Here is an 18,150-nt window from a genome sequence, read left to right on the forward strand (position 1 = left end):
CTGGCAGGGGATGTTCACATTGTCAGAGGGGACTTTGATGAGGTAGGTTTGTAAAGTGTCCCTTTTGTAGAATACGTGTTCAGTTGAGTCTTTAAAATGGTAGAAAAATAGACCTCTCATTCCGTTTCAAGACTGTGTATCTGTGTAGTAGGTTTTAAATTCAGTATTTGAATTACTTTTTTAATGGTTGATAAGCTACTGAAAATCAGACAGACATGCACATTAACTAAAGACAAGGACAAATGAACAATTCCTTTCACAGAACCTGAATTACCCTGAACAAAAGGTGGTAACAGTGGGTCAGTTCAAAATCGGCCTGATCCACGGGCACCAAGTAATTCCCTGGGGCGACATGGCCAGCCTGGCGCTGCTGCAGAGGCAGCTGGACGTGGACATTCTCATCTCTGGGCACACACACAAATTTGAGGCCTTTGAGAATGAGAACAAGTTTTACATCAACCCAGGGTCAGCCACAGGGGCCTACAATGCACTGGAAAGGTAAAAAGCAAAATATCTGTTCAGTGCATTGGGGAGATGTGTGTACAGAATACACATATGATATGATCATAGATTTCGTAGATAGTAACATTAACTGTTAGCAATTAGAAACAATGAAGATCATAATTAACTCATTCAAGGAAAACATGATATTTCTGTTTTCCTGCCATCATCAGCTCAGATGGCAGGCATTACTGAACACCAACAACAGACACATTTACACTGGTGTCAAAACCTCACAGAAACAAGAGAGTTTGCCATGTTTAATTCAACATACACACAAAGTCTTAGAGTTCTTCTCTGTCGTCTGCCCACAGCAACATTATACCGTCTTTCGTCCTGATGGACATCCAGGCGTCCACAGTTGTCACGTACGTGTACCAGCTCATCGGCGACGACGTCAAAGTGGAAAGGATTGAGTACAAGAAATCTTAAACGGGCCGTGCCACAAGGGTACCAGCCTTCAGTGAGAAGAGCCAGAGGTGCCAGCATCAAGGATGCTCGTCAGTCCATTCCTTTCTATCTGCAGCTCCACAACATCGCAACAATGTCAGTTCTGTACTATAAATATTCACCATTTGGTCGAGAAAAGAAATGTAATATACTGTTTATATATGTGAAAGTCGACAGCGCTCGCTTGCATTTCGTCTTGTCAACTGACTGCTGTAGAGGATGCAATAATGGCAGGTTAATTGCATTATGTCTTCAAGGATGTACTGTGGTGCCACTTTTTGTATTTTTAGTTATTTACATATTATTTCTATGTCCTGTCAATAACTTGGGCTTTCAGATATTAGGCCTTCCTCCCACTCACACACCCTCTTCTTTGTAAAATCATGTGTCCCTATAATAAATCTACAGACATCAGTAAATGTTTGAATTATTTTTACTAATTAATAGTAAAACAAAATAATAAATTGAGTGCACAATTTCTGATGCAAATTGAAATTCTGTGAAAATGTGTTGGATGCAAGTAAGGTATTCTTAAAGTAGACTTAGCAGCAGATGCGGCCCATGTCAAAGAAAAAAATCTTCGTCGTCTTCCATTGATAGGGCTTTGATCAGTTCATCCAGCGAGTCTTCATCATCGGTGTCTTTCTGCACCCCAGGCTTGCTAAGACTAGCTCCTGTTGAATATAAAAAGCTAATAATCTGTCTCTTCGCAGCTTAACCTTTGCAGCAAATGCTACTATTGAAAATTAGACATGAAACTGAGGCCTGTCCACCATAGAATGTTATTACTCTTATTTTAGGCGCGTTAAACAGCAGTGTGACACTAAAGAAGGAGTGCACATAGACCACAGACAGAAGAGCGTTTGCACAGAAATCCATTTTTATGAGGTTACCTTTTGTAGTTGAGATGTTTGTTTTATCACCAGATACCTTTGATTTCCTAGTTGCTCCTTTCTTGGAGTGTACATTTTTAGCTGCTGCCCTGTGGAACACAAGACTCCCTCAGCTTTTCGTGCAGTCCCAAAAACATGTAATGATCACAGTAATATGGGTCTATGGAGATCTTGAAATGATTTTCCGCTTTGCTCACCTTTTATGTCGGTTGTCCATCTTTGGAAGACTATTTTTCCCTTTCTTTAATTGTTTCTGCCCAGGCTTGTCAAGAATCTTAGGAAGTGTTTCTGTCTCAGCCACACTCACTTGAGACACACTTGGAGTTGGCTCAAGTGACTCACTGATTTTGTTGCTGAAGTCTGTCACAGAATCCAAACCTACAAAAAATATTGGACACCAGCTATACAAACTGCACTCATCAGTCTTGTGTGATCATGCTACATCAAATCAATGAAGAAAGTGAGTTTGTGCATAAAAACAAGCCATTTGAATAGACAGACCTGTCCTGATGCACCTATGTGCAACATTCATGTAATGTTGCTGGAGAAGCTTCCACACATGTTCAGCACTGTGGACTCGAGCAATGATGCACAAATAGCGCTTCTGCCCAGGTGTCAGCCTAACATGCTTGAACAGTTATGATTCTTTTTCAGTTTTGAAGTTACATGTTTGCACTACACAATCAAATGTAAGCTTATTATTATTTTGATTGCTATGTATGTATCAATGACATCTGGTGACAGAACATCAGATAATGGTTGGACAACTATGTTGAATGTTAGCCTACTATAAATGTATGTGTTCAACAGATTACCAGATTTTTTACAAAATAGTTGCTGTACATCAAAATTCAAGTTGGCTTATCCTACCTGCAGAAACGGAGCCTCTGTCAAAGTCGTAGGAATGTGGATAGTTGCAACTGGGTCTTTCATATGACGTGGAAGAGAGGATGTCTTTATCCTTGAAACGGTCGTCTTTTCACAATTGAAACCTGTTATAATGGATTTAAGAAGCTATACACAAATTTCAAAACAGCGAGAAGGCTTTTGATTTTTGTGTACTTGGTCCTTCGATAAAAATGGGGTCATCGAGGATGCAGCTGCAGTTCCCCGTCCAGCAACCCTATAATGTTTCCTTGGGACCCACTATCTGGTTCAACAGTGATCAGGTTGCCGAAGAGACCCATCACCAAAATTAGTTTTCTAACGTAAATGGTCGTTTCACTTACCCCCAAGTCCGTGTCCAAATGACCTACAGACAAGTTTAAAATAATGCTGAACACATTTTTTTTTTCTGTAGACTATTAACCTGTCTTCAATCAACAGACAGAATTAGGCATATTCTTACCTGTCTGGTAAAAGGCGATTTCTCGGAGTTATTTCGTTTATACCTCTGCTGAGGTTACTTTCTTGAAACTTTACATGTTTATCCATCTCCCGGCGATAAGGGTCCCTAATGTGCAATTTAACACTGGCTGGATTGACAGACACAGTCTGCTTCACTATTTGACCGGGTCACACACATGAATGATGAATTAATAGATTGCTAATTGCACCGATACGTCTTGACATCTTTACGCAAAGATAATGCCCAGGACATGCATGGTATGGTGATGAAGATTAATATTCTTACTATCGCTATTCTTACTAACTGTGAACCAGAGTCCATTAAGCAAAAGATTTTACACGACCGCCCACGACATACTTCGGAATTCGAGTTGCGAGATATTAGTGTGGTTCAGTTTGGTCCTTAGGAGTAGCCGTAGCACAGCAATGAAGTGTGGGATTTTGGCAAATTTAATGTGAGTTTGGGGAGGTAACTCTAAAATGTAAATATCATACTGTGGTATATTATAAAGTCAGGAGCGTTAGTTGGACGCGTGGGGCAGCCAACGTGTGGAGATGCCTCGCTTCGCACAACTAGTTATGGGTCCTGCTGGCAGTGGAAAGGTATGAAAACATCATGTGGCTAGTCATATGCTTGCTAGCTAATGTTAGCTAACTAGAGAAATGTGATTATTGAATAGAATAAGGATGTTTGACTGTGTCTCTTATTATAATATTACATTGTGTCTGTTTGAGACTTAATTAGCATATTTTAAGTTAGTAAGGTAAATATTGACACGTGAACTCGCTAAGACTCTTGTTTAGTAGTAGTAGTAATATGTGAGGAGGATCACCATTGTGGGATATGTCTAATGTTTATTTTGGCTGTTTGCATAGAGTACGTATTGTTCCACCATGATCCAGCATGCGGAGTCCATCAATCGCTCTATTCAGGTCGTCAATCTGGACCCTGCTGCTGAATATTTCAGTTATCCCGTTATGGCAGGTGAGAGAAACCTCTTTACACACTGAAAAGAGAAAACAAATTGCCTAATTTGGCCTAATCTTTGAGACAGTGTCCAAACATTAAGTTATAAACAAGTTGATAAGTTAACATTACAAGGTAAAGTAATATGCAGTGCGGTATATTTGTCAGACATCAGAGAGCTGATCCAGGTAGATGATGTCATGGAAGACGACTCTTTGAGATTTGGTCCAAATGGAGGACTAGTCTTCTGCATGGAGTACTTTGCCACTAACTTTGATTGGCTGGAAGAGAGCCTTGGCCATGTAGAGGATGACTACATCCTGTTTGACTGCCCAGGTAAGAATTTGTACATGCTCACACTCACAGTTTGGGCCGAATTGGTCTAAAGCAGGGTTTTTCAACTGATTGTGAACCAGGGAACACCATTTAATGTTTAATTACGTAATGCCAGGACCACCACTGAATAAAAATACTGATTCCCACATTGCAACTGCATAACTGAATCCATGGTCAGGAACCACCAGCAATGTCCTCGTGGACCACTGGTTGAAAACCCCTGGTCTAAAGCAGTGGTACCCAAACTTTCAACTCTCATGCACCCCATACATCCCATACATATCAGACATTCTGGTGCTATTATTCTGTTGTTACACTGGGGTACACAGTGTTTCCCCCAGAATTGAATTCTATTTGTGGTGGTAGGTTTGCAGAATTAACTTGAATGCAACGGTTTTTAACAAATTAGCGCAGCGTGGTTATGATGCTAACCAGATTTAAGCACAATTTAGTACAACCTGGAAAATCATTGTGTTGTGGTCAATGTTGATATTGTGGTGGGCTGCCACAAATAAGTCAATGTATGGGAAACACTGGTACATGCTTTTACTTTTGGTACTGAAACTGCAGCTGCAGCTGGCTATTCAACAGGACTGTTTGGGAAGAGAAATCACAGACTTATTTTGTGTACCCCTACATTGATACATGTACTCCCATGTGAAAATCATGGGTCTATGTGCTATTAATTGAACTCTAGGGCTTTATTTAAGCATGCAATACCATCAGAATTAGGTTAAACAAATACAAATACAGATGCACATGAGCTTCCAGTAGTCTGTTGATATACTACTTGTGCAGACTGAAAAGAGAGACCGCTGACAGTACCTGAAATTGTCATTGCAGGACAAATTGAGCTATACACACATCTCCCTGTCATGAAGCAACTAGTGGAGCAGCTCCAGCAGTGGGAGTTTCGGGTTTGTGGTGTCTTCCTTGTCGACTCCCAGTTCATGGTGGAGACTTTTAAGGTAAAAGGATGAAACTAATCATTCATTCATTTAAAGTATTAACCCTGGAATTTAATTCATCATACCTGCTGTTGACAGATTTGTTTTATCCTTACCAAGCCTAAACAAACATGAAATGGGATATGGTTCTACTTTCAGTGTATTACATCCCTCTTAAAAGATAGTACTGTAAATATTTTATTAACATACAAAATCATTAACTCAAAATCATAGAGTTTCCTTTTGTCTATTTTCCAGTTCATCTCTGGTGTCATGGCAGCCTTAAGCGCCATGGTGTCTCTGGAAATTCCTCAAGTCAATATCATGACCAAGATGGACCTGCTAAGCCCAAAAGCTAAGAAAGAAATAGAAAAGTATGTACCTGGACGTCTGTTTATCTTTATTATTATCTTATTCAATAATTAAAATTTGAGTTAACTTTTAGCATGTTCATTGTTCTCACAAAAGAATGAAATAATAGAAAGTTTGACATTTTTTAAATGGAATCCTGTGGTGGATGGAGAAATGGTATAGAATTCATACAAGAGCTGATGGTTACCTTTCTGGGCGCAGATACCTGGATCCAGACATGTACTCAATGATGGAGGATAACTCTGTTGCGATGAGAAGCCAGAAGTTCCATAAACTCACCAAAGCCATTTGTGGGCTGGTAGGTGGTGATTTGGTGTTCAGTAGCATTACCACACTATTTACATTTTAAAGGATTCTCAAAGTTGCCTTACTACACTGTATATACATCATATATATTTTTCCTTTTGAGATTTTAGCGTTCACACTTATTTTGTCTTATTACTACAGATTGATGACTACAGTATGGTGAGATTTCTACCCTTTGACCGTACTGATGAGGAGGGCATCAATATAGTTCTCCAGCACATTGACTTCTCTATTCAGTATGGAGAAGACCTCGAGGTCAAGGAACCCAGGGTGAGGAACATTACTTTACACATTACCACCCATACATCATCATTTCTATAGCTTACATTGAGTTACATATCTTACAAACTGTTTTTGTAAGATTATATTATATTATTTGTGTTCACACAAATGTTGATGATGAGACGGTGTACCATAAGGTAGAATTATGTATTCAATCGCTGTTATTGGCCCTTTTTCAGGAAACAGATGAAGATCCTATGAACACAAATTATGACGAACTCTTTCAAGATTCCTGATAAAGATCCTTATGATGGCATATATGTGGAGACATGAGTTAATTATAATTTTTACTTTTTAATTAGTTTTGTGTGTTTGTGTGTGTGTGTGTATATGTGTATATATATATATATATATATATATATATATATATATATGTGTGTGTGTGTGTGTGTGTGTGTGTGTGTGTGTGTGTGTGTGTGTGTGTGTGTGTGTGTGTGTGTGTACACATACGTTTGTATCAGAGTGAGACATGAAGTGAAAGGGACAGAGTAAGCAGTGTGGTGTGTGCAATGCATGCATGGGAGTTAAAACACGACATTTCACAGTAATATAGGAAAGCCCCAAAAACATGTTACTTGTCTCTTGATATTTTTTCAATAAAATGTGTCACATTTTGTGGTTATTATATCCATTAAGTTATTGTCTGGAAAATGAGTAGAATGGAAAAATAGCCCCAGGAGAAGACCCGAACCTTAGACCAGCTATTACATAAATTGTCACTAAATAAATAGAAAAGGGCTAAAATGATATTAAGTGAATTGAATACACTTAGGCCTAGCTCTGGCAACAATGTATTCATTTGTAGTGAGGAAGCACTGCAACATTTTTGTCCATTATTAGACGTGTAGCGAAATAAACTTATAGGTAAATATACTCATTTACCTCAGCGATATTTGTTAATATAATAATGGGCCTCAAAAGAGCAGTAGAACAGGTTTCTTGGTAACGACTAGGCACACTTGCATTGGTCAGAAACATTTAGCCAAAAGATCCTTCTCCGCTCCATTGAGCTGCAGGCCGCCCTCTGGTCAAACTGCAGAACTACTGTAGCTACTGGGTGGGTCTGTGGACAGCGGAAGCATCGTCTGGCTACGCTGACATTTCATTTTGCATTTGGGGAAAATCTGAGGTCAGGATCAAAATGCCGGTAAGTTTGGATAAGTAAAATTATTAACACAACTATTACTCATTATTAACTTATATGGATATTAAGTGATACCTGTTCACCAAGCGTACATTTCGAGAGTATTAAAGCTAGCGAAAGGTGGCAAGGCGAGAGACTAACGTTAAAGTAGCTATCCGTAACTAGCACTAAGGTAAATTTGATGGGCCATCGAGACAATTTAAAGCATCCATGTTATCAGTGTCCTATCTGCATAGCAAGTCATTTCCGCTGTTGTGCATTTCTTCATCGTTCTAAATAAAATAAACATGCACAATTGAGGCGTTGTCTACGCTTGCATCGCCAAAGAAGCATTAGCCAACAAGCTAACAGAATATCGGATAGGATGGTCAAGAAGCTGGACCAATGTAGACTGGGTGTTTTAAAGCGTTTTCTTGCAACTCTCTGTTTGTTTTGCTATGTAACATTAAGTATACCATGTGTGTAGAAGGTGTAATTGACTCAAGTAAGATAAATCATCTGTGCCGTTTTGCTAACGTTAATGTTCGCTAACGCTGACTGTCATACTTCCTGTTTTGCATAGGCATACCATTCAAGCCTGATGGATTCCGACACCAAACTAGTGGGAAACATGGCCCTGCTTCCACTTAGAACGCAATTCAAAGGACCGGCTCCTAAAGAGAGTATGTACATTGACTACATCTTTTTTTCTCCACCTAAATGTTCTTCCGCTTTATCGCACTGAATTACGCTTCTTCCTTATTTGGTCAGTGCGACTTGCCTGCTACTGTAGGAAATATTTTTTTTCTCCTGTGTGCTAATTGTGTTTGTTCCCTATTGCAGCCAAAGACCAAGATATTATTGACGAGGCTATCTATTACTTCAAAGCCAACGTTTTCTTCAAAAATTATGAAATTAAGGTGAGAAATGTACAGAAATTGCACACATTTCACTCCCAATTCCTTGGCATGCCTCAACCTGCTCCGCATATTTTACTGCCAAGGGCTCAGTGATCACAACACCTTGTACTGTGGTTTTAAACACTTATAGGTAATCTATCCCTTTCTAAATACATGGAAAAACTTGACCAGTGCCTTTTACTCATGCAATTTTTCACAGAATGAGGCTGACCGGACATTGATCTACATAACTCTCTACATCTCAGAATGCCTCAAAAAACTTCAGAAGGTAATAGAAGTCTCATTCTCTAAGTGCATAACAGGAAACATTTACAACACTTCAACCTTTTAGCTCTCATTTGTTTTAAAAAATAAAATAATGTGTATATTAACCATGATTGGGTTTGTGTGGTTTTCAGTGCAGCTCACGAGGCCAGGGAGAGAAGGAGATGTACACACTTGGAATAACTAACTTCCCCATCCCAGGGGAGCCGGGCTTCCCTCTCAACGCCATGTATCTCAAGCCTACCAACAAGGGGGAAGAAGGTATTGCCATGGGTTTTAATCTCAAAATTGAAATGAAATTGGCCTGCTCTTTGTGTGAAGCAGTTATGCTGTTTAGCCACACTGACATCTGTTATTTGATGCGCTATATTCAGAGAGCATGAGGGGATACTTGCAGCAGATCCGACAGGAAACAGGCTTGAGGCTGTGTGACCGTGTGTTTGATCCCCAGACAGACAAACCCAGCAAGGTGAGTGGCATTACAGTAGACGTCCATCAGATGTCTTATCCAGTACAACGTATACAACCCAGACAGGACACTTCATTTTATAACCCCTAACTCATGTAGACATGAATTGGCAGTACAAGTCTGTCATTACTGTTAGAAATCTGAAGACTATGCTTAATCTTAACAGATTTGCGTTATACAGATGCCTAAATGTAGCCTGGGTTGACCAGTCATACTCACTTTGTGAAGAGAGTCTGGATACTTTCCATTGGGAAATGTTTCCAACCTTAGCATCGTAATGGGGGTAGACTTTGCGCTAACTTCGAAATCACTGGCCCAGCCTAACCAGTCACATGGTTCAGGTATTCCTAACGTTACTTCCTAATAGCATGTGTTGCTGTTAACCACAGCCACTTTTCATCCCCTCTTGTCACTGATTGGCTCACTAACCTCGTGGCTGAGGGAAACATAAACACATTTAGAGGAGCCTGCCTAGTATCTCAGTGAGATGAAAATGAGCAGACACTAGGTGGGCAGGGCAAGGCTAGCCTAAATGGTCTTATGAGACAGTTTGATGTGACTGGTTACAAAGCCACACGTGGGTCCAAGTGCCCACAAGGACCCACGTTGGATTCTGACCAGTGGTCATTTCCCAATCTTGCCCCAACTCTCCCACTTGCTGTCAATCTTCACGGTCCTATCCACATAAAGGCAAAAATCCCCCAAAATATACTATATATTGATATGTGATCAAAGAAATGGTGTTACCTGAATCAGTTAGTTACCTTCCTCCTATAACCACAGACCAACACAATTTTCTACCAAGCCATTCAGAATTGTTTTTGCTTGAGGATGCTGGTTTCACATATAAATTGCTGCTTACACTCACAAATAAATGTGAAATATCTTCTATGTATTTGTAACGGATGCCAGCTAGCTTAGCTGTCCTTGTGGAACGTTGGTAAACCTCACTCCCTGACGCCTCAAGAGTGCTGCTGGCATGCGAGCCAGTAGCCTGGGCTATTGGCTCAATTGTTAGCGCGCTCCGATCCGAGGTGCTGCTGTTTCGCGGGTTCGAGTCCGGGCGTGTGCAGGGCTGAATCGCGCAGGTTCAACACAACGCAGGTTACATTGGTGCCGTGACCCGGATCGGGAGTGAGGTTTAGGGGGGTGAGTGTAACGGATGCTAGCTAGCTTAGCTGTGCTTGTGGAACGTTGGTAAACCTCACTCCCTGACGCCTCAAGAATGCTGCTGGCATGCGAGCCAGTAGCCTGGGCTATTGGCTCAATTGTTAGCACGCTCGCCTCCCGATCCGAGGTGCTGCTGTTCGCGGGTTCGAGTCCGGGCGTGTGCAGGGCTGAATCGCGCAGGTTCAACACAACGCAGGTTACATATTCATAAAATCCATCATCATCTTTACAGATCAGATACCGTCTTGGTGTAGGCTAGCCTTAATGTCAATTGACCGATCCCAAGCCCCACCTCCCATTGTCAGTCCCATAGTTACTGTTGCTAAGTCGGACAAGTTTGCAGGAAAGTGTGCGAGAACGCGTGTTCAACATGGGGACGCAGCACCCCAGTGTATGCTGGATTTCTGGGCGTCAATTCAAATAATATTGATATATTCAAAAACAGAGCCCAGAAAGGCCTTCAGTATGCGGAAGGGCACATTCACAATGTCCACTGTTATCAACGAGGTGGAACACTACAAATTAAAACCAATCCGGTGTTACGGATCTTAATGGGATGCATGTTAACTGGGGATAAGCATCACGAGCAGGTAGTTTACCTTATTTGCTACAGATGTGACTCTGATTCAATAAACAGGTCTGTGCAAACATATGGTGTTGACGTGTCCATAACAAAATCTAACCATATTTTGAGGATTAATTGAAGACGGGACCAAGTGCTGCAGATCCAAAGTTCCCACGCACTGGAGAGTGGCTAGCCTATAAGCAGCTCATGTTGGGGAGGTGGATATAGCTTCGCTTCGGTAGGCCGATAGCCTGCTAATTATTTTGAATGGCTGCTTTAGAAGGAAGAGTTCAAATAAACATGATACAAGTGTATTGAAAAGAAACTACTAGATCTATCCGAGTTTAAACCCCACGCACGACATATCTGCATGGGAGGCAGACGCTATCAAGAGCAATTCCTTCGCTGACGTGATTTGTCTTGCACTAGACTTCATCAGTGCCCGCTTAGGCTGTACTTAATTTAAATGTGGGCAATGTAGTAGGCCTAATATTGACGATTTCGAGACTGCATAGCCTATACAGCAAGGCTTTGAATCGGCACATGACTTGATCTTTAGAAGACATTGGCTATCTCGTTCAGCCATCAAATGCATCGCAGTAGGCTATTAGCCTATTGCGTTTGTTGAAAAAATAATCGTTAGCTTATTTCTGTGAACAGTCTTCTATCCCAAGTTAAACATGGCAAGTTAGCCTGTGCCTAAAGCTGAAAGTAGCCTATTATTGTTGTGTGTGGCGATACGTGATTGAAGGTGTAGCCTATTTTCGCGTCTTCCAATCGTATGAGTGTGCGAGTTCAGTTCCTGCAAGGTAGGTAGGCTTTACTTTTTTGCGTAGGCTTATGTTGCCGTTTCAACAGTGAAAACCAGGTTTAGTTATGTTTTTGTGTGTAGTTATGAACACAAATAAAGGGAACATTTTCGTACACACTCAGAATTCTTTACTGAAAAGTAGCAGTCTATCCAAAGTTGTGCAAAGTTAGGCCTATGTGTGTTAACGTTTCACACGGTCAGGATATCGGATGTCACTTCTACAAGTACCCCAGGCATATATTTGAACCTTTTTGAGCTCTTTAGTTATTTAGTTACTTAGGCTACTCGCAAAATAAGTATTATAGCATTCGCATAACCGGCGTATTGTCATACAGAATGGACACTAGAAAATTCAAAATTGACCGAGGTCCTCCGAAGTCCTCATTGTGACATGGTAAAAGGGGGCGGGGCTTGGGATCGGTCAATTTGTAACATAACTTTGTGTAGCAGTGCTATCTTTGAAGGAAGCTATTGTTCAAATGTCTGCATGGTTTAAAATATATATTTTTTTCCTCTTACAGTGGTGGGTCTGCTTTGTGAAAAAACAGTTCATGAACAAAAGCCTATCTGCTCCTGGACAGTAGATGGCACCTCAGGATGGCTGTTGGTACTTAACTCTGTGCAATGTGGAAAAAGTGTTTTTTATGTCCATTCCCCCTCTTGTATGTGCATTCACATACTTATGTTTTGGCCATTTTTGTACTCAAGAACGTTTCCATTTCATTTAATCAGATAGAGCTAAAGCTTCATGAAATAAACAATCTTTAAAACAGTATTTTGTCTGTTTTGACTGAAGAGACAAAATATAATCTTTATTTATGTATTTATTGGGCATAAATTACAATGACTTGATGCTAAAATGATAACACAAAACACGCTGACAACTGAAGTACTATATAGAAAGAATGCTTTTCACAGTATGCACAACCTGTATTGAGTTCTATATCCTTTATAAATGAGGAGGAACATCTATATTGCTTGATGCCAACTTTCATTACCGACCTGGTTCATCTGACAGTTATGCATACACAGATCTTCTTAAAAATCCTCAATCTAATGAAACACATGATCACACAGCGGGCTTTTAAGGGCTTTCGGACCCCTTGTAAATAGTTTCACCCCAGTGAATTCACTCATCAAATTAATGTCATTATAAAGTGCTTACCAACACAGTTAGGAGGGAAACACTTGGTGCAGGTAAATCTAACAAGAACTTAATTCACTTCATTGTGCACATTAGAGGACCAGTGTGAAGTTACATGATTAGATTACACAAAACTAAAACGATTTGAGAAAACTGAGAAACCAAAGCAGTTGAGATAGGCGTATCATAAGAAAATGAGTTCTACAAGTAACATTGTTCAATGGTAGGGCAACAAAAAAACAGATAACCTGTTAGCAAAACCAGCCCAAATCCCACAATACCATTGCCCTTCAGAAAGGACTTGTGTGGAAGACTAAAATCAGGCTGACTAAGGTCAGTATTAACCACCGGATGGGTAATAAAAATAGTCTTAATGTGATACAGCTTACTATTAAACAAGCGTGTGGCTGGGTGTTCAGACATTGATTGACATTGCTATGGTACAGCACATATTTACATACACAAAAAATACTTCTTTTGAGATTATGCAGTAATACAAAAAATATGCTCTATCCCTCAAGCAAATATCTAACATTTTTGGTTTGTCCAAAACAACTGATTCAAAACCAATCCATAAGAAACATCCTGACATCGATTTGACATCACTGGATTCCTTGCTTGCAAGAAAAACAAATTAAGGCAGCAGAGAGAGCATCAAGCCTCTGTTAGGAGACTATTGCATCATGACTCTTGATATCTCCAGGAGAGGAGGAGGGGGGCTATGGTAGTTACTGGAATTTCAAAAACTAAAACCTCAAATACCTCTGAAATTGTATAGTATTGTAAGATACTGGCTCAGTGGCAGGAGAACGAAGAGAGGGGGAGGGGAGGGGGGCATGCAATACATCTCATCTAAATCCCACAATAAATAATAAAGAGGAAACACTTTTTAAAAAGCTAGGGGAACAAACATTCAGGGGAAAAATCCAAATGACCTTGTTTTAAATGTAGCTTGCTTAAATTCCATCTCCCAGTGACAAGGTGCAAAAGTCTATTAAGGGATGACAGGTTGTCAAGTCATCCTCTTTTCTTTTTTTTTTTTGGAGCGAGGGGTGGGGGGCTGAAAGACAAAGAGAGAAAAAAGGTTATCAGCAGATTTTACATTTCCCATAGGGCACCATGTATTTACCTGCCAACATTTCTACTGATCAGGGCTTTCACACTGGTGTTCTGTATATCTATATACGTCTCATCTTAACAATGAAACAATTCCAAAAAGCTACACGCTACAAATGCATTTGATCCCTAAATACCAATTACCCTTCAAATCCACCTACTATATATTGGCCAGTGTCTCTGAAAGAAACACTATGCAGAGAATGACTTGGAGAAAGTTGTAATGAAAAATGTATTAGAGTAAAGAGCTGAAACAGAAACGAGTCCTCTTTCTCTACTTATGAGATATACATGCAAAAGGGAACCAACAGGTTTCTATATTGGTTCACTGCTTGGTGTATTTAAAGACAGAAGACAGCAGAACTCTCCACAGAGAATGAGCTAATAGGGCCTTTTGTCACACACTGCTTCAGTCACTGTGTCTGTGGAATTAAGCATTCTGCGGTAGCTAACCTGACATAAGTCCCTTCCAGTAATGACTATATTTATGTTCTGTTGGAGGTGCAAACAAAAATGCATCACCATTGAGATCACACAGAAAGGAGATAGCTGAAGGGTTCTAAAAGTATTTTATCATGTTTATTTGTATAATGAAATCACAGTTTTTATAGCTATCCATGTGTGCTCACTTCTGGCACCTTCGCTATCGTTTTGGTAACTATAACAAGCTATTTGACATCTTTAGAACACTTAACATATCGGAAATGCCTAATGCCGAGTTACTCCAGTCTAGATTTTTTTGACATTAATCACTCCTATGAAATATTGCTATTGTCTATCCAAAGTAAGGTTTCGAAGTTAACTGATGGTCAAATCAACCAAAACTTGCCTGTCAATCTGTAATTTATCTTTCAGTCCATACGGTGCATATCTACTTTTATCCAAGGTGAGTTTTCCATAGCTGTCAAAGCACCTCCAATATTGTTTGCACCTCCGACATCATGGAGCGGAGTTGAGTGTTATGTGACATAAGCTTGTGTGAAATAATTAAATGACAGATTGGTTTTAGTTTGAGATTATGTACCTCATGCTTTACCCACACTATAATCTGGAAGTCAGCCATCAATTACTCTGAACCCATCTAAGTGACCATAAACTTAAATCATCTTGTAATATTTATGTGTTCACATTTATTTTGACTGGCTATGTTTAAGTATTGTCCGTTGTGTTTTTGTTGATGTTCACAAACTAGTTAACTTGTAATTAAGCTATAATTCAGACGATGGCAGCGACACTAACGGTACATATTATACACTGCTAAGTCACCTAGCTGACATGATACAAAAGTGAGGAGAGTAAATTGTACCTTCACTATCACTGAGAAATGTCATAGTATTTCTTCTCATTGAGACTCTTTGTTGCATGATCTTGACATTTATATGAGAAAAGGAATAAAGAATAAAGACTTAATTTGATACTCACCCTTGGGAATATCTGAGCAGTAGTAAAAAACCCTAGTCAAATGCCATTTCCTGGCTCTTCCGCACACAGCGGGCCACTTTTCTCTTGAACTCGCCATTGGGGTCTTCCCGCCACTCTTTCTGTGGTGATGGGAAAACACAAAGTTATGTTGTGCGGTCCAGTCCACCAAGGGGTTTTTAATATGCACCGCTTCTTACGCTGTGATGTATAAAGACCCATAAGTATATTCTAATAAAGACGTTTCTCACACATTAATTAATCCCTAGCCCTGGATTAAAAGACACTTTAAGGATAGCCATTGAAAAATAAATCTTTCACTCTGACAATATGCTTAATCCATGTATTGGAAACCGGCCCTTTGTTTATTCATTCCTCTAGTCTACAGTATATCCTCCAAGGTAATAAGAGTTTACAATTAGCCGTGGAAGGGTATTACAATGGAGAAAAAAAATTGATGACTGAAGCGCTCATGTCCAAAACACTCAAACAATACACAGAGCTTTTCTCATTAACTCACAGCAGCATCTACGTTAGCAGGCGAGTCGCTGTTAGGGTCTGCCAGCATAGAGATCACACTGATCATGATCGTCTCGACTGTATGGATGGGCAGCCAACGTTCCTCTGGTTTCTCATACCCAAACTTATCCTCTCCTGGCTCATGCAGGATTGAGATGCACACATCACCATTTTTGGCCACTGAGGGAACAAGAGGAATATATTACATGTTAATGTATGATTGTAGTTTAATTCATCTGTACTTATGATTCTTCACATTACTGTTACCAAACTAGAGAGCTAAACAGAATAAGAACATTACCATTTGGGTGCCAGAGTTCTGTGACAAACTTCATCTTCGGAGGACGGAGAGGATAGTCGTGTGGAAAAGTCAAATGTGCTTTAAAAAATCCTCCTTCACTGTAAAATATAACAACATTTACTTGTATGATATTAGTAACTGTCTTAGTAAAAATTAAAATATAAAAAATATATCATATTACTTACAACATTGTGTCTTGAGGGCCAATGACGACAACTTCCCACTGGTAGATGTCATCATCATCGATGAGGCCAGCTGAGAAGCCCTCCACTGGATTCTTGTTCAGTTCTGTGAGTCAGTGACATTGAGCAATACCATAAGGCTAACAACGTGAGACATGCTACAGAAAAACATGCTGTTACCAGTACACCGCAAACCCTATAGCCTATCATTTAAGATTATAGACTAGACAGCGTACTCCAAAGAAAAAATAACACCGCTGATGGACCTCAAATTACTCAACCTGCCTAGCAGTGTTAACATTGACGCGTTGTCGTCTCATTTAGGCTACTTAAATACGCTCCACAGTAACAACTCAAGTTACCTATCGTTTGACAGCTTTTCAAGACTGATTAATTTAACTTTCAGAAGACAAACGCGCGAGATGGTTTAAAGACCAGGGAGACGTCAAACTACCTTTAGCTATCTACAGGCAAACAAACTAGCCAAGTAGTTGAGTTAGCTAACTTAACGTTAGCTAAGTATCTGACTGACTCACCATGGATATTATGCAATTTTACATATCTAAAATAGTTCATGATCATTAAAATTCCACAGAGTCACGACAAAGCTAACTTCTTTTAACTTTTCAGCGGAGTAACATGGAGCTACCTATTGTACGTTAGCCACTTGCTAAAATGCTAAGCTGTTAACCGGTTAGCTGACAGCAGCTCAGTTTACCTGCCAGTTGTTTACGAAGCAGCAAAGCTGATTGCTCGGTCATTATCGTGGATGATTTATTCACGGTTGCCTTCCAGGTGAAAGAAAAAAAGGACACCAGTAACTGTCCAACTGAATCTTACAGGACAGTGTTCCTATAAGACAATAAAGTTAGCTAACGTCACCTGTCACACTGATTTTTCTGGTACCCTGCTGTTTTTCTGTTGGTGTTACATTACTCATGCCGCATGCGCCCTTCTTCATCTTTAGTGGCCTTACTGCGGAACACTAACCATACAAGGCATTACCGCCACCTATTGAGCGGGAATGTGTAATCAGGGCGAACAAGCCCAAAACACTGTTTTAGCTTACCAGACTAGTTTTGTGGAAAAGTACTATTTTCAGACATTAAGAATGAACCACATTGCTGAATGGACATACGAAATATGTACAAAATTAATCTTAATGACCACATACTGACTTTCTCTGAGATTCATCTACCTTACAGTTTTTCTTCCAGTCTTCTGTTAAATGGCAAAATGCTTTCCCACACAATGTGGTCATGTATTTCTCTTAAACTTTCTTCTTGACCACTTCTTCACTAGCTTCAAAATGTAATATTTTTAGTGTCACATAGGCATGGTTTCCGCCGCCAAGTGCACAAGTAGGAATTCCATCATTTCACACAACTATGCTGTAAGGCAGTGGTCCCCAAACTACGGCCCGCCACCTCATTTTGGGTGGCCCCCCAAAACATGTCCTTGGTATATAGCAACCGGCCCGCACGGGAGTACGACATCGTCAAACTATAACCTCCGCAATTTCCCCCATTCATTCTCTATGGCGAGTCTTAAAGGAGAATTCCGGTGTGATATTGACCTAAAGTGTATTGAAACATGATACCGAGTGTGAACGTATGACTCATAGCCCATCTCGGCTTGTCCCCTGCACTCCAAAATCTGGCACTAGTTAGCCGATGCTATCAACAGCTTTTTCAGTAGTGGTGCTTCGGCATCAGGCTAACCATGTAAATCACTGTTTTCCCATTT

At 40.1% G+C, this 18,150-nt stretch overlaps 4 protein-coding genes across 4 annotated transcripts; 3 read left to right on the forward strand and 1 right to left on the reverse strand.

The window, feature by feature from the left end:
• Positions 1-3: 3 nt before the first annotated feature.
• Positions 4-1,365, forward strand: vps29 (VPS29 retromer complex component; the record flags this gene model as incomplete). The annotated part of the gene is made up of 3 exons (XM_048258261.1): positions 4-42; positions 263-498; positions 816-1,365. Coding segments are annotated over 3 exons (393 nt in total), but the record flags the coding sequence as incomplete, so codon positions are not given.
• Positions 1,366-3,561: 2,196 nt separating this feature from the next.
• gpn3 (GPN-loop GTPase 3) lies at positions 3,562-6,731 on the forward strand. The gene is made up of 8 exons (XM_048258751.1): positions 3,562-3,794; positions 4,068-4,176; positions 4,327-4,494; positions 5,338-5,462; positions 5,700-5,815; positions 6,015-6,111; positions 6,261-6,389; positions 6,581-6,731. Exons 1-8 carry the CDS (start codon positions 3,747-3,749, stop codon positions 6,635-6,637), a joined length of 849 nt encoding a protein of 282 aa, XP_048114708.1. The 5' UTR covers positions 3,562-3,746; the 3' UTR covers positions 6,638-6,731.
• Positions 6,732-7,417: 686 nt separating this feature from the next.
• arpc3 (actin related protein 2/3 complex, subunit 3) lies at positions 7,418-12,498 on the forward strand. The gene is made up of 7 exons (XM_048258752.1): positions 7,418-7,548; positions 8,108-8,207; positions 8,368-8,444; positions 8,644-8,712; positions 8,843-8,969; positions 9,083-9,177; positions 12,245-12,498. Exons 1-7 carry the CDS (start codon positions 7,543-7,545, stop codon positions 12,305-12,307), a joined length of 537 nt encoding a protein of 178 aa, XP_048114709.1. The 5' UTR covers positions 7,418-7,542; the 3' UTR covers positions 12,308-12,498.
• Positions 12,499-17,356, reverse strand: ube2g1b (ubiquitin-conjugating enzyme E2G 1b (UBC7 homolog, yeast)). The gene is made up of 6 exons (XM_048258753.1): positions 17,123-17,356; positions 16,408-16,510; positions 16,223-16,320; positions 15,923-16,101; positions 15,406-15,524; positions 12,499-13,927 (listed from the first exon to the last, which is right to left on the reverse strand). Exons 1-5 carry the CDS (start codon positions 17,163-17,165, stop codon positions 15,438-15,440), a joined length of 510 nt encoding a protein of 169 aa, XP_048114710.1. The 5' UTR covers positions 17,166-17,356; the 3' UTR covers positions 12,499-13,927; positions 15,406-15,437.
• Positions 17,357-18,150: the final 794 nt, after the last annotated feature.

The sequence above is a fragment of the Alosa alosa genome, chromosome 12 (genome assembly GCF_017589495.1).
Source record: "Alosa alosa isolate M-15738 ecotype Scorff River chromosome 12, AALO_Geno_1.1, whole genome shotgun sequence".
Taxonomy (NCBI): domain Eukaryota; kingdom Metazoa; phylum Chordata; class Actinopteri; order Clupeiformes; family Clupeidae; genus Alosa; species Alosa alosa.